We start from the raw sequence: 16910 nt of genomic DNA, 5'->3' as shown, positions 1-16910 counted from the left end.
TTGAGTGGGAAGATCCCTCCACATCTGAGGATAAAGGGGACTTTATTCTATAAATTAAAAACAAAGAAATAGGATTATTTAACTTTGTTAAGCGGATATATAGAGCTACATATTGGAAATGGAATTAGATGATGTGCAAATTGCTTGTAAATGATTTAAAGGATTCAGATTTAGATTAAAGAAGTATATTTATGAAAGAATGTACATCTTTTGCATATACCCCAGTCCCATAAAATCATTTTAACTGACATCTGCCTTCATCCCAGGTGGAATTTGAGGGTTTGAAGCACGAGATTCGACGTCTGGAGGAAGACACCCAGTTCTTGAACAGTCAGCTGGAGGACGCCATCCGCCTGAAGGAGATAGCAGAGCGCCAGCTAGGCGAGGCGCTGGAGACCATCAAGACTGAGCGTGAACACAAGGCAGCCCTGAGGAAAGAGCTCTCCCACTACATGAGCATAGGAGACTCCATGTACCACAGGTACAGTCATGAGCATAGGAGACTCCATGTACCACAGGTACAGTCAGTCTGCAACAGCAACACTCCATGGGTGTTTTCAGTTGAGGTTTTTCCTGTTTTCAGTTTTTATTGGTCTGATGTATTCTCCCCTACCTTCTTCTTCTGTCGTTCCGTAGCCCCCTCAGCATCTCCCTCGACGGTCTCAAGTTCAGCGATGACGCGGCCACAGAACCCAACAACGACGAGGCTCTCCAAGGTTACGAGAATGGCTTCAGCAAGCTGGCTAACGCCATCATGGAGGACAACCGCTCATCCACACCCAAGAAGGGCGACGTGTTCCGCCCTGCCCCCAGCCTTGTGGACGACCTGCTTAGTGAACTCAACATCTCGGAGATTCAGAAGCTTAAACAACAGCTGTTGCAGGTAGGTACTTTAGCTGTGTGGCACCTGCAGTCCAGTAATCTACTAGACCTGTGTACATCCCTCATCATGTCACATAGGTGACAGAGATGAATATAACCTCTTGGATCTATTGATCCCAGATCCCAGACTGATTATCAAAGCAGAGAGGAATGGGCTCAAAGTCCTGACAAAGAGCTTCAACACTATTGTATGTAAATGAGGTGCAGCCCGAGAGCCCCATTATTATTACACATCAGTCAATGTGAAGGAGAACTTCAGGGCAGGTTTTTCCTTTTCTTCATTTGGAAGCCTAATCAATCTCATAGTAATGCACTGATCCTGACAGGCCACAAGAAAATCAATATCCTCACCAGTACCAAAACCAAAAGCAATAAAACGCCATGACGATAGGCTGTATTTACAATAGGGTTGAGCCTACATGAGTTGCATCAACAATGAATCAGAACGAGGACCTTTATCAGGAGATGACCATCCCACCATTGGAATGTGCAGCCAGTGAGCATGTGTCAGAGAAAGGTGGTCCACAGGGGAGTTCTTTTCAGACACCTGAACCAGGCTGCAGGTCTTAATCCTGTTAGAGAGGGGTTGATCCTGAGAGACAGCGACACCTCCAAAGGACCTGCCACCTGTCTGAAAATGAACCCATGCCGGACACGTCGTCATGGTCGCCAGTCTGGACTTGATACCTGTGGGGCAGGAATGTGTTTAGGGTTTAGGACCTCCTACTGCTCCTCCAATCACATTGCTGTTTTCCTATTGTTCCTGTGTGACTCCGGGGTTACCATAGGGCTGCCCTGGTATGAGCATGATCACAAGTGTTGAGATATCCCTGACATGGGGATGATGGGTCTTGAAGGGAGCAGCAGGAGAGGAGAGGCCTCAGTCTCAGTGTTGAGCACCAGCCACACCAGAGTCAGCAGCCCCCTGAGTCCTCCTGCCAGGAAGGTCATTCCACAGACGCCTGGCATGACCCCCCTATATCTTTCTCCCTCTCCCTGTTCTATCGATCTTTCAGACAGTATTGAATTTCAGCCCTCCGTAAGACAACCCCACTCCTCCACTGCAGTACCAGCTCTGTGCAATCAGATCCAACACGGCCATCAAAGAAGTGCCATGTACAGTGATGCGTGTTGGTTGACCTTTACACGCAGTAGGCTCTGTGGCTCATGGGCCTTGTGCACATTTAGGTCACGTCAGTCTGCATTAGAGACTGTCAGATGAAGCCCAGCTGGAAGGGTGGAGGCCTCTTCAGCATGGCCAACATCCTCATTTCCATCATTCGATTACTAGACTCTGCTCAGATGGGCTTTACCAAGACTTCTGTCAAGGTTTTAAACCAACATCTTGATGTGGGGATGGAGGGAGTATTACACTACTTTAAATGCACTCTCGCATGATATTTAAATGTGTATCTACATTTCAAATATTAATACATGGTTGATGGTATGCTAAAATATGTCAAAAATGAGAGAATCCTTGTATGTCGAGGTTTATATGAATCAGACCATTTCCTCTTTTTGAGTCCTGTCATCCAGGCATATTCGTCAGTGTAAATAATGAATGAGGGGGAACAGGACTGTGATACTCATCTATTATTCACACTCCTGAAATAGTTCAGTGCTGAGGCCTGCACAACACTGTGGTAACCCCACACTGTGTGTGTGTGTGTGTGTGTGTGTGTGTGTGTGTGTGTGTGTGTGTGTGTGTGTGTGTGTGTGTGTGTGTGTGTGTGTGTGTGTGTGTGTGTGTGTGTGTGTGTGTGTGTGTGTGTGTGTGTGTGTGTGTTAGCTGAACCCACTCCAGACTTGTCAAGGTCACCTAGACCCTATTTTGACAGTTCCTTCTACTGGTGCTGGGACTGTTTTAGTAGACAGGATCATATCCCAGCACGTCTCTTATTGGGTTACTACATGAAAGATGATCCCCCTCCATTCTCAGAAGATGTAATCTATGATATCGAAAAACGTATCTGCTACATCCCTCCGGCCCCCTAGGGAATTTAAATGCATTGGAAAGATTGGGAAGTAACCTACACATCCAAACTGGACCTAAAACTGCCTATGATAATTATAAGAACTACCAAATGATCACATAGATCCACTCTATACAGCAATTATTGATCACTATGTCTCTCTCTCGGTCTCTGTAGATGGAGCGGGAGAAGGTGTCCCTGCTCTCCACCCTGCAGGACTCCCAGAAGCAGCTGGAGCAGGCTCATGGCGCTCTGTCAGAGCACCAGGAGAAGGTCAACCGCCTCACCGAGAACCTCAGCGCCATGCGCAAGCTCCAGGCCAGCAAGGAGCGCCAGTCAGCCCTGGACAACGAGAAGGAACGCGACAGCCACGAGGACGGAGACTACTACGAGGTGGACATCAACGGGCCCGAGATCCTGGAGTGCAAGTACAAGGTACAGGAACCACAACACCAGAGAGAATCCGCTCAGAAACTGTACTTTCCTCACGGGTGCTAATTCCGTTAATGCCTGGCTAGTCCTGCCGTCAGTAGCTAACCGAGAAGCGTGTTTGTGGTAGGTGGCGGTGTCTGAGGCGGGCGAGCTGAAGGAGGAGCTAAAAACCCTGAAGGCGGAGTATCAGTCCTGCCAGTCCCGCTTTGAAGAGGAGCGCGTGCGCCTGGAGGGTGACGTCACCACGCTGGGCAACAAGCTGGCCTCTCTGCAGAAGACGAGCCATGTGGACAGAGAGGAGAAGGCCAGGCTGGAGAAGGAGCTGCGCAAGGTCAGGAACTCTGCTGTTTTACGGCCATTAGCAAAGATGATTACTCTTCTGGAATGATAAGGATGTCGATCGATGGTGTGTGTAACTGCAGTCGAATTTACTACAACCAGGCAAGGGGACAGTAATGTCATTGGATGAATATTGGAGGGTATGTCTCCTTAACCCAAATCTCCTTTCCCCTCTGTCTTTCTTCATGGGGCTGCAGGTGAGCGACGTGGCGGGTGAGTCCCAGGGCAGCCTGAGCGTGGCTCAGGACGAGCTGGTGACCTTCAGCGAGGAGCTGGCCACCCTCTACAACCACGTGTGCATGTGCAACAACGAGACGCCCAACCGCGTCATGCTCGACTTCTACAAGGAGGGCAAAGGTGGGCGCACCAGCCCAGAGGGCCGCGGGCGCCGCTCCCCCATCCTGCTCACCAAGGGCCTGTTCCCCGAGCCCGGGAAGAGCGACCTGGGCGACGCTGTCCCCTCCCCGGTGTCCTCGCCCGTGTCCGACCCCCGCCGCGAACCCATGAACGTCTACAACCTGGTGGCCATCATCCGGGACCAGATCAAGCATCTGCAGCTGGCGGTGGACCGCACCACGGAGCTGTCCCGCCAGCGCGTGGCCTCTCTGGAGCTGGGCACGGTGGCAGACAAGGACAAGGAGGCCTGCATGGAGGAGATCCTGAAGCTCAAGTCCCTGCTCAGCACCAAGAGGGAGCAGATCGCCACCCTGAGGACCGTGCTGAAGGCCAACAAGCAGGTCAGAGGGCGTCATAGCTGTCTCTTCTGTGTCTCTGAGTCTGTCTGGCTCGTTAACCGATTTTAACTTGACCTGTGAATACAGTCTCCTGTCTTGATAGGATTCATAAACTTGGTGAAGCTTGTTCGGCTGTCTCAGAACATGAACGGCAGCTAAGATTGATGACACACACTGGTGTAGGAGCAGCTGCCTTGATGGTTAGCAGCTCAGTTTGTGTGATAGTGTTGACACAGTTAGTTGAAACACACACTCACAACCCCAGACTTGTGCCTATGCATGTGTGTGTTTCCAGCTGCTTGTGTCAGTTCTTTGAAGAGGGTGTGTGGTTTCACAGCACCTGGTCAACAGAACAGAGTCTGTGTCTAATAAAATACCAAAGCTGTACCTGTAAGCCAGCTTTCTGATGCTAGGGTCTAGCCAGGGTTTTCCGCAGGTCATTAAGTAGATATCTCAATGACATACACATGGGAAACCAAGAACTCTAGAAAATGCACACCCCTACCCCATGAGAGATTGGTCTGACCCATGGTTGGTGGTTCCCCCCCTGCAGACAGCCGAGGTGGCTCTGGCCAACCTGAAGAGCAAGTATGAGAACGAGAAGGCCATGGTGACTGAGACCATGATGAAGCTGAGGAACGAGCTCAAGGCCCTGAAGGAGGACGCTGCCACCTTCTCCTCTCTCCGGGCCATGTTCGCCACACGGTAAGAACGCCCCAGCACTGTCTGAAGACAACATCTAACACACAAGCACCAATTGGAATGAGGCACCGGCTCTATGTTTAACCTGGAGCAGTTGTCATAACACGCTGTACACAACTGCTGTTGGCCCACCCACTCAAAGCCACCATGCCACCATGAGGGACAACAATAGCACTAGAGACTTAGTGCCCATCTGCCCAATTGTTAAGATCGTAATAAGACCACACACATAACAACAAGGTGTAGACCACAGTAAATCTATGTTAACCACCACAATGTAATCCATATTTACCATACGGTGTAGTTGATTTGACCCTAATGTGAGGCAGGTTCATGTTTTTCTCTTCTAGTCAGGGCCAGTAGAGCATGGCTCCTGTTGTTTCTGACCATATGACTCGCATATAATCACTATAATCTCTGTATCATAAACCTGTGGTTGAAACAGTGTTTTGGAGCAGTGACTCCACTATATCAGATGGGGGTCTGTGTGTTGCCCCCTCACCGCCCACTAAGCCTCCTGATTCCTATAAGAAGCAGGCCAAAGGTTTTCTCTCTAATCTCCTCCTAGTCCTAGTCCAGATTACACCCTTCACCGCACAGCAGCCTCAGCACTGCCGCAGGTTATGCGTTCTCTGTCCAGAAATAGAAACAGATGTAGAGACTGTCACTTTGGGTTTTAAAGGGATGTTTATGTGTATGTACGGGAGGGTCTATAAAGCAGCTCGGCCCATGAGCCTCCTTGGTGCAGATGGCCGGTGCTCAGATGGGTGTTTGTCTTTAAGACTCCTCCACTTACCGTAAAGCTCCAGCTGTGCTGAGGACAGGGAGGGAGGAGTGACAGAGAGGGGGCTGCAGAGACAGTAGTGTATACCCTCCATTTTAACCATGGAGAAATGGAATCCTGTACCTATGCTCCCAGTCCATTTGCTGCTGCGTAGGTCCATATACCTGCTGTAGCTAATTAGCCACGGCAAGGGAGACTGGGTGGGGGAGGAAATATGAGGGAGGTTATGATGTCAAAAGGATTTGGTGCAGTGCCAAATGAACGGATGCTGTGGGTATCAAGCCGTCCCTCAGAGGACAAGGAAACAAATCAGCTCTCACTTCAAGGAAAGCCATTTGATGGCTAACTACTGATATTGTTCTCAGAATAGCTTCACGTGGCTTTCCTGCCAGCAGCTCTTGATAAGGTTATTATCTGTCATGGTGTTGGATTAGATGGAGCCAGGAACTGCGGTAAGGGAGACATGTATCTCCCTTGACTAAGCAACTAATGTTGCTGAAAACAGCACTTCACAGCCTGCCCTGTTTAGAGCCCTTCAACTGCCTCTTACTATCTCCAAATACAGTCGGATGTTCAAATCAAATGTATTTGTATAGCCCTTTTTACACGCAAGCATGTCACAGAGGGCTTCACATTCGCCCATAGAACTGCCCCTCAACCAACCTAAACCCTCAAGGAAGACAAGGAAAAACTCCCAGAAAAACAGGAGAAAAAATGGAAGAAACCTTGGGAGGAGCAATTGAGAGAGGGATCCCCTCCTCCAGAGACGGTTGGTGTTACTGTGGCTATGTTGTCACAGTAGTGGTCCATACAATAAGGTGTCATGAATACACATTATATAATTTGCAATTTCGGTACAACTCCTCCAGTGTGCCCTGAAGATCCTCAGACTCCCACCAGCCTGCTGCAGCTTAGGGTAGTGGGCTGTTTATGGAACTATGTATAGCCAGTTTATTGGTATGCAAATTGGAGCCTCCATGGAGTGGTGTTTGGGCAGGGGAGCCTCTTTGAGAGGCAGGAGGACCTGACTGACCGACGTTTCCCACACTCCCCCCTCCCTCCTCTCCCCACTTCCTCCTCACAGCCAAACACCAGGCCCTCCGGCCCAGGGAGGGAAAGAGGGACGAGGGGGGGGAGCCTTTCATTTCAGCCCCTCTACAGGAGCTTAATTTGAGAATCTTTCTCATGGTAATTCAGACTTTGACAAAGTCTGTCAACCTGAGGTAGATCTCGGAGACACAGCAGACCGCCTTTGTTACAAATGTGTGGCCCGCGAGTGAGTGATGAGGGGAAAAAAATGAAGTGAACTTGGTGGGAGGGTGGGAGTCTATGTGTGAACCCTTTGTGTGTTCACACATTGACAACATGCTTAATGCCCAGATCTGTTTATGTTTTTAGCACTTAAGAAGATATCTTTCTCTCGCTGCCTGAGCATGTAAAGTGAATGCTGTAGTTTTATGTTTAGTGTGTGTATGTGTCTCTGTCTGTGTTTTTCTGAGTGTGTGTATGTAAGAGAGTATGTGTGTGTGTCTGTGTTTCCAGCTGCAGTCTCTGGCGTCATGTTAACACGGAGCCTCTTGCTCTTGCATTCCTAAGACATGCCTCGGCATGTCTGCTCTCCCGCGATACATGATCAACCCACAGATCAAGTCCAGTCAGACGTTTCCCACCTTCCAGTGATATCCCCTCCCTGACCAGTGTTGCTCCCACAAAACAGAACAACAGCTGAAGGGTGGCTGGCTGTGCGTTCCATGGGAATGATGTTCATGCATGGCTGTTTCAGTCTGTTTAGGGCTCTAGTGTGCGTCTGTGTGTGCGTCTGTGTGTGCGTCTGTGTTTGTGTGTGCGTCTGTGTGTCCCCGTGTCCTCCTGACCTGTGGGTACTGTAGATCATCTGAGACTCCGAGCCCCTGCTTCTCACTCGCCTAAATGGGGCGACTGTTCACCACAAAAGGCCAGCCGGCCCCCATCCACCCTCCAGCATTGTGGCCCTGCACCCCTTTCTATCACTTTGGAGACAAGAAGGCCTCCATTGTGTTCTCCTAGTCCCCAGAATACATTCCCTCTTTTTCCCGGGAAAAAAACCCACGCCCTCTCACACCCCCTGTGTGACGGAGCCGTCTTATAGGGCGCTACGCCCCCCGCCAAGCCCCCCCATCTCACACTGGGTCAAATGAAGCAGTACTGATCCCCATTGTCTGGGTGTGTGTCTCACGGGTAATCAGACTGCACACGCAGCCAGGGGCCGTGGTTGGTGTGTGTGGTTGTTGATGGTGGTGATGGTGATGGTGGTGGGGTGATGGTGGTGGGGTGGGAGACGGAGCAGAATTCATATGGAAGAACCACGGTGTGCACCTTGTAATGAAGCCCCAAGCAGCCCCCGAAACATGACAACACACTACCTAATCAGTGTGCCTAATCTGTGACCAATGAGATGGCTTCCAGGCATTGTTGTTTTAACCGCCTGAATCACAACAGACAAAATGATGTACTGCTTCGGTTTTGTCTGCCACAATTAATAGATGGAACTCAACAATGTACACAGGGCGTTAACAGATTGGGTGTAATTATATTCAGGGTGTGTTCAAACCCTGCAGGCAGGAATGTGGGGTGTTGTGAGGTTCCAGGCTATGGGTACATGAGGTGAACAGCAGGAGAATGTTGGACTGCCTGAACCGCCACTCCTTCTGTTGAGGTGTGACAGCCATTACTGAGGTATGTCACTGCTGTGTCAGCACCAAGGAGGGAGGCAGGGAGTGACAGCCATTAGCAGAGATAGCATTGTGGAGGAACGGAGACATGCGTGCCAGGGAGATGGGTTGATGGAAAGATAGAGCTAAGGAGATGGCAGGAGGTAGAGAATAGAGGTGGAGGGCTGGAGGAGGAAGGCACAGGGCGGCAGATGGAGGAAAGAGATGTAGACTCCTGCCTCTACATTCTGACTGCATGACCTACTTTTGACACCTGCATGGCCTGAACACACAGTCGCAGGAGGGAGGCCACACACACGTTGGTGAGGGTCAATACTGCAACACACACACACACTCACAGTACTGCAGCACACCCACAGTACTGAAACACTCACAGTACTGCAACACACACACACAGTACTGCAACACACACAGTACTGCAACACACACAGTACTGCAGCACACTCACAGTACTGCAGCACACACAGTACTGCAGCACACACACAGTACTGCAACACACACAGTACTGCAACACACACAGTACTGCAACACACTCACAGTACTGCAGCACACACAGTACTGCAGCACACAGTACTGCAACACACACACAGTACTGCAGCACACACAGTACTGCAGCACACAGTACTGCAACACACACACAGTACTGCAGCACACACACAGTACTGCAGCACACACAGTACTGCAACACACACACAGTACTGCAACACACACACAGTACTGCAGCACACACAGTACTGCAACACACACACAGTACTGCAACACACACACAGTACTGCAGCACACACAGTACTGCAACACACACAGTACTGCAGCACACACAGTACTGTAACACACACACAGTACTGCAACACACACACAGTACTGCAGCACACACACAGTACTGCAACACACACAGTACTGCAGCACACACAGTACTGTAACACACACACAGTACTGCAACACACACAGTACTGCAACACACACACAGTACTGCAGCACACACAGTACTGCAGCACACACAGTACTGCAGCACACACACAGTACTGCAACACACACACAGTACTGCAGCACACACACAGTACTGCAGCACACACAGTACTGTAACACACACACAGTACTGCAGCACACACAGTACTGCAGCACAGTACTGCAGTGAGGCTGTGTAAAAGGAAGTGACAGGTTTCATCACGACAGGATGGCTACTACTTTGATATCCAGAAAAGAGAGATTAGCAGTGATTGAAAATAAAGCCATATTTAGACTTAGCCAGTGCTGCTATCCTAAAATAGTCGGTCAGGCCCCCTCCATTCCACAGATTTGTTTCTCTCTCTCTTTTCCATCCCCCCCTCCGCATGCACCTCCCCATCTCCAGCTCCTCAGCCCAGTCCTCGAGTGACACAGGTGGGATGTCCTCGGGGACCGCGGTGTGTGTGATCTATTATTAACCCTGTGCTCGCTACCAAGCACTCCTCCATATTATCATGCAGGGCCCAACAGAGGAGCCGAGAGCAGCGTTCAGGTGCCTGGCCCGTTCATGAATGTTAATCAAACCCAAAGGGGTATAGGCATCAACCCAACCCTGAGACACGATCAGACTGCCTGCATGATCAGAGCCATTACTCTCTTGAAAATATCTGCATACTGTGTTTGGAAATTAACAGTACAAAGTAAGTGAGTCATCAGTAGCTGGTCTGGAAAAGAAGAGTGGACCACTTATGAAGGACACAGGGTCTCGGAGAGATACTCTGACACTCGGTGAGGCTGAAATGAGCTACTATTGTGTCTGGAGATGAGAACATCGAGGGTCCAGGCCAGGGGAATCAGCAGGGCTCTGCTATGAGAGCGCCATCTGGTGGAGAGAAGCAGCACTGAGGAAGTAGGGGAAAGGTCACAATAATGTGACGGTTTCATAGCGTGAGTCTCTGGGTTGGAATACTATTGACAAGGCCTTAGAAAGAGATGTGAGGCAATATGTGGGATCTGCATGGACATCCAGGCCACAGTATGTAGAAAACCTCCCTTAACACACCCTGTACAATCACGATTTTCTGTTTGCTGTGAAGGCAGCCTCTGCCACCTACAGGTTATCCGGTGAAAAGGCAGCTGTTGCTTCCTGTGACCTTCAAGTGTAACTTGAAGGACTCGCTAGATGTGATGAGCATGTGACCCTAACGTCGCTTCCTCCCTCCATCCCTCTGTCCTGCAGCTGTGACGAGTACGTGACCCAGCTGGATGAGATGCAGAGGCAGCTGGCAGCAGCCGAGGACGAGAAGAAGACCCTGAACTCCCTGCTGCGTATGGCCATCCAGCAGAAGCTGGCCCTCACCCAGCGCCTGGAGGACCTGGAGTTCGACCACGAGCAGACCCGCCGTGGGGGCACAGCCGGACGGGCCAAAGCCTCGGCCCGTGGCAAGACCGCCAATGGCACCGCCAACAACCCCCACGTAAGTCAGGGCCTCACCTGCTCCAGCTCCGGCCGGCCAGAGTCCAACGCCTTGCCCAACGGCATCCTGGGAGGCCCCGTGGTCTTCTGCAGCGAGAAGTACAAGATCTACTGCGACTGAGGCGGCCACGATGTCCGCATTGGACTGCTGTGTACAGAGGGGAGGGGCCAGTGGCCACACCTCCCCTGCCTTAGTGTAAAAGAGCCCCACTTGCTCGCTTAGCTCCCAGGCCAGCCTGCCTGCCTGCTGTGTGTCTAACCTACATTCTGTATGCCCATGGCCTCGCTCACGCCTGCTAGTGTCCATGCTTGGGGGGAATGCAGATGTATGTACAGTGTGCACTCGACGTTTGGGACTGTAGTAGACATATATGGCATGTTGATATAAGGGCCTCATTGGCATTGGGTTTTTGTGGATATTATGGGGGTGTCTATTCTTTCCGCTGTCATGGTGCTGTACGTAAAAAGGTGGCGACTTTTGTGCTGTGTGTTTTGACCCCTAGGTGTGCTGCCTGGTAACCATGATAGGTTCAGGGCTGGGGACTTGTGAAGAGGGCGTCGCTCTGCTAGTCATGTGACTGAAGTAGACGTCCTCTGCTCTTTATGCTCATAGTTGGCGTTGGTGCTCCTTTGATAGAGCCCCTTTTCTCTCTCTCTTAGTCCTGGCACCCCAGGACTGAGGCCACTCCAGCAACCCGCCCTCTAATCAGGTCACTGATAAATGTTTACATAAACAAGCAAAATAAACAATATGCAAACTCCCCTCTGCTGTTGCAAGGGGAGTCCAGTGTGATTTGCTGGATTTCTAACTAATTTCAGGCGGGTTAGCTGACCATTTGACGTGTTAAGAGGGACCAAAAGGAGCACCTTTGACCACTGGGGTCTATTTTCTGGATCTTTTGAAGAAGCGATGCTGACACAGCGTCGCCGTAGTCAGTCACATCGCATGGCTTTGCAGCTGAAATGGCCCTCAGCTTTCCAACAGTTCTGTTTGCAGGTGGGTACTACAGGGCTCTCCATTTTAAAGAGAGAACATAGATGTTTGGTGAGAAGCTGAAGAGTTATTCCGTGTGAGCCAGCCTGTAAGGGGTTGATTATGTCAGAGCCATAGTACAAGAGAAGGACAAGAAAAATCGATCTCTGCACCCAAATTAAGTGCACTTCAGCAAAGGTGCCTCAGGTTCTAACTTCTGTTTGAAAAAGCATAAGACACAAATACAATATGTCGTTTTGTTCAATGATGGTTTTCTAAAAACAGAAAAGTCCTCCAAGAGCACAAATCAAGGCACCTGATCGGGATCAGAAAACTAAACCGATTGACCAACATCACTCGGCAAAGTGCCTGTCGACCCAAACACTTGATATCTATTGATGTAAAGCCCTGTCTTTGTGTCTGAACTTGATCTAACGCTGACCTCCCCGTCTCTCCCCGTCTCCTGACTCCTCTCCTACTGGGAAGCCTCTTATGAGCTCCTAAGCAAACTGCGGCCAGATAGGCCAGATGGCTGAAAACCTTGCCCTCGTGTCTCTAACCTGTGTCCTCGTCTCTTGGTCGTCATGACGATCTTCTCTCCTTCAGATTGTCAGCAGCTTGTTTCCCCTGCACCACCCCTATCCCTTTAACTAGAGTGAGGGATTGCGGAGAGATAAAAATCCTCGGAATATTGTCAGGTAACGGTCCTTGAGCACGCGTGTCATAGAAACCTGCCTGTGTGTGGGTGTGTGTGTATCTTAGCCTCGGCACTGAAGTGAGCGACTCTCGAGTGTACGTTGATGTTTTTATAAGAAGTTGCAAATTGAGGGTCGTTTATTTCTGAGCTGCCGCGTGCAAGAGGACAAACCAATGTACTGTTTTAGTATCCCCCAAAAAAGCTTTAACCCTTGCAAGCTAGCATAGGCAAACAAAAAATGTGTGGGGCTTCTGTTAGATAAATACATGTAACACTTGTGGATCATGAACCCATTGTAAGCTTTATGATGCTAAAAGCAGGGTTGATGTGAGGAAATCCTGCAAGATTACTCGAATAATGCTTTTTTTACGACCAGTAATCTCTATATAAAACTATATATTCTTGATATGATGCCATTCAGGTTTGAATCTTGCAGGATGCCCCCTCTCAGATATATAGAGAGGGGGCGGATGTCCTTCAGAAGAAGGACGACCTCTGCTCTCAACCCTGCTTGAGCTTGGCTGCGCTCGCCCTCCGAGGCCTTCACACACCACACAGTATGGCCACAAGGCTATCGCTCACATTAGAGACACCTTACCCAGAGGCCAATCACTCTTCTGTTCTCGTTCAGCGATATAATCAGTTTCTATCCGTTATGTGCTCAGTATAGATACTGGGAGTATTGAGAGAGAGGCCGGAGAAGTGACGTCAGAGAGCTGAGGAAGCTGAGTCAGGCTCCTCGCTGACTTCAACACTGCGGAGAGATGAGCTCTGGGGCTTTCTGAGGGATAAACCCTTGGGTGGTTTTGATAAAGACAACCCCTTTTATATGAGGATTGACTGGTATCGTACCAAGGGACATTGATTCAAATGAGCGGACCTTCTGCCCACCTTTCTTGTAAAGCCATGTTCAGTGAGCAGTAGGTCGACTTAACCCCCCAGGATGTGGTTGTGATGAGAGATCCCTCCAGGCAAAACTCCCCTACGCCTCTCTTCTCTGATTTGAAATCAGTTTATCTGGTGTCATCTTAGCATATGCCACCTGAATAAACTCTTCCTACCTCCACCCACTTCCCCTTTGAGTTATCTCACTCTAATTTCTTATCGGTTAAAGCTGAAGCCTGCATGTTAAAACATATCCATTAACCTGCTTGTTATCCTAACTGGGAGATGGTATATACTTTGGGGGTGAAAGGTCATGGTGCTTTTGAGTTATTGGCTTCCTGCGCTCTCCAGTCCTCCTAATGCAGTAAACTCTTCCATCCACTCTGGATGACAGAGCAGCGTCTGACAAAACATTGACTGTCTCACAACAACTAACAAAGTTGGAACTTTTGGAGTTGCTATGTGCTATGACTAACCATGACTGAATCTCAAAAGTCTGGTATTTAAGTTTCTTCCCTCGATTGACCTGCCACTGACCAAGTTTAAAAATCTAAATTGACCAAAATGCTAACGTTGCTCATCTCTTTGTTTTCTCCATTTTGCAGTAATGTTGTTCTGCCAGGATAAGGAGGTACCATAACAAGGTTCATCGTCTCTGACAACGTAGGGCTATAGGCAAATCGGACATAAGAAACCAAGTCCCAATCACATAACCAATTTGATACATCCCTTCAACTGAATAGACTCTTTGTTGTCTGCGACGTAAATGACTTGTATTACTGTTGACGTCAGTTGTGTGAGAATGGTCATCCACATGCTGCTGCTGGAAGCCAATGCTCACAAGCACAGTAAACTCTCCCTCCGGGTGAAATTTGAATCAGAGTTTGCGAGCCGTTCAGTATACCCTCCAATAAGGGGCTAGGGAAGATGGGGTCATTCTTCAATATAAATCAACAAGCTGTTTTGTCTTTTTGTTTATCGTTTTGGTTTTAGTTTGTTTTATTAACCCGTGCACTTTTATATAGTAAAATTACTTTATTATTAACCTAGGAAAGGTTGGTAGTGCTATGGTTTGTGAGTTACTTAGTCAAGTATTGACCCAGATTAATAGGAATACACTTCCTTCTTATTGGCCTCTGCCCTCCTCAGACAGAGACTAGCTCCTCACCTAAAGCCACCACAAACCACAGTCCTACTATTGTGCTTCTGAGAATTTATACACTTGAGTAATTATTCTTCTTTTGTTCTGTTTTTCATATATTTTATTGCATTTATTTTCATATTATGTTACTGGTTAAATTTGTTTTGTATGTTCTACTGCCATGTTCTAAACAAAATCCAGGGTGAATGAATTCTGGGGTTTTAATGAATTTATTATTCCTAGGAATAGTTCAAAATAACACAGAGACTTGACAACGCTTGGATTAAATGGTAAGTTGTACTTGGGGAAACATTTAGTGAATAATGATGTGCTTTTCCTTGCTTCTTACCCGGGCGTTCCACTAAAGAGGGATCACTGACTCTCAGAATTCTTTACAAGTGCACCAATTAAATTCCAAATTGGAATTGCTTCATTCTCTCTTTGTTTATCGTGCCATATCCTGGTACATCGTTTAGGTTGAAAAGAATCAAGAATCTGAAAGACAAGCCGTCAGTTTGGAAGGAGTAGTTTGGGCCGTGGCTCTCTGTGCTAGCGCCTGCTTTGGGGTTTGGTTTTGTTTCTGTCTTTGTTCTGACCAGTAGTGCCTTTCATTGTTTCAAGGGAGAATTTTAGACTAGTATTTTGTGTTTCTTTTATAGGTAAGGAGTTTGGGTTCAAAATGACTGTGAGCAGCAATAAATGCAAAGAGAATACATTTTGCATGCATGAAATGATATTTTGAAATTAGCTCCAGAAATCTGATATTGTATTGAATTCTGCAGGTCAGTGATCCCCACAGTAAATTCAGGGGTATTGAGAAACCTTTCTTATTTTATTCAACTTTGGGAACCAAATGAAATCCCTTTGGCCTCCTATTGAACAAAATGCTCCAAACATGAGCATGATACATGATATGTTGGGGTGGATCAGTGTACATGACGACGTATCTCTAGCTTTGTATGGTGAAGGTAATGTGTTATCAATAGTATTGAAAATGTGCAGAGTGCATTTATCTTTTTATTTTGTTGTTTTTTTATCCTTGAATCTTTTTTACATCATCTTTGAGGCATTGTGATTTCAGGAAACAGAAAACAGATTTGGCATCAACAAGCTTGAATAGTGCCATTACAGCCAATGCTTGCTTGTTGAGGCATAAAAAATACTATTATGGTTGGGAAGCTCAAAAAGTTTATAAAGTGCAATTTAAATGCTGTTTTGTATGGAAAAGAAAAAGTTTTCTGTTTTCTGGAAGCGATAGCATTGTGATAATAAACTAGCCGTGCAAACTTTATATTGTCATACTGTGTTTCAGTATTGGTCCATATGGAACGTTTGATACCTTTATATGAAATAACGACTTCATCTGTACGTTGGTATTTATTTGAATTGTCATGCAGTACTGTATTCTTATCAATGATGTGCATTATGATTAGTGACATATTGATTACAGCTAAATGTCATATGCATGTTTTTCAGTCATGGGACCTTTACACAGAGTAGAAAACAAACATGTCACTTTGAGATGCTCATGTTGGAAAAAGTCAGGAAACTGAGAGGAAAACAAAGTGTAGTCTAATGTATTACTGCTGAATTGATCCCACAACAAAAATGTTGTTTGTTTTCCCTAGAGAGATGGTCTGTCTGTGTAAAGGTAGTCATACTGGCTAAACTTAATAAATGTGACTAAAGTCCTAAGGTGTCGTGTGTGTGTTTTTTCTAGAGCAGTCATGTAAAGGGTTAAGTGGGTAGTGAGATGCGGCAGGACGTTCCCAGCTGCAGAGCAGGAGCTGAGGGGGACTGCCCAGCTGGCTGGGAGACTCCATGATCTCACACAAACACAGGAACACGGCTAACACTCGATTTACTTCGGATTCCCTGCCCTTCATTTTCTCTGCACTAGACTTCTCACTCCTCTTACTCTCTCTCTACCCTCCCCCTCTCACATCATGTTCACCAGTGTATTAAAGACACACCCAGATAGAGATGAAGCCAATGACTTTTGATCTTTTGATCACGCAGCCACTTCCTGTCCAATGCTCCTTACAGTATCCCAGGATGTGCCGAGAGGGCAGGTCCACAGAACACACAGCTAGCTAGCCCCAGAGTTTTCATTTGAAAAAGAATGAAGACCAAACTGTACATGATTGGTGTACATGTTTTCGGCTCAAAAGTTGTACTTACCCAGCTGAAGTGGATTGGAAAACACAAGCCCCATTCATGCCACTGTGGTGGGGC

At 47.9% G+C, this 16910-nt stretch overlaps 1 protein-coding gene across 2 annotated transcripts in view; it reads left to right on the top strand.

Moving 5' to 3' along the window:
- The window catches only part of LOC124481156 (protein bicaudal D homolog 2-like), a 44421-nt gene extending 28051 nt beyond the window's left edge, over nucleotides 1–16370 (top strand). The window contains exons 4-11 of one of the 2 annotated variants that reach the window (XM_047040982.1): nucleotides 267–481; nucleotides 637–883; nucleotides 3033–3290; nucleotides 3415–3618; nucleotides 3824–4363; nucleotides 4914–5065; nucleotides 10743–10980; nucleotides 14140–16370. In XM_047040982.1, the coding sequence (XP_046896938.1) occupies nucleotides 267–481; nucleotides 637–883; nucleotides 3033–3290; nucleotides 3415–3618; nucleotides 3824–4363; nucleotides 4914–5065; nucleotides 10743–10980; nucleotides 14140–14142 (1857 nt within the window). In that variant the 3' untranslated portion in view covers nucleotides 14143–16370. Of the gene's footprint in view, nucleotides 1–266; nucleotides 482–636; nucleotides 884–3032; nucleotides 3291–3414; nucleotides 3619–3823; nucleotides 4364–4913; nucleotides 5066–10742 lie in introns of both variants that reach the window. The other variant, XM_047040981.1, reaches the window with a different exon arrangement.
- The last annotated feature ends 540 nt before the right edge of the window (nucleotides 16371–16910 follow it).

The sequence above is a fragment of the Hypomesus transpacificus genome, chromosome 18, assembly GCF_021917145.1.
Source record: "Hypomesus transpacificus isolate Combined female chromosome 18, fHypTra1, whole genome shotgun sequence".
In the NCBI taxonomy this organism is placed as follows: domain Eukaryota; kingdom Metazoa; phylum Chordata; class Actinopteri; order Osmeriformes; family Osmeridae; genus Hypomesus; species Hypomesus transpacificus.
Note: the sequence above shows the minus strand (reverse complement) of the source record. Positions and strands in the feature narration are given on the sequence as shown.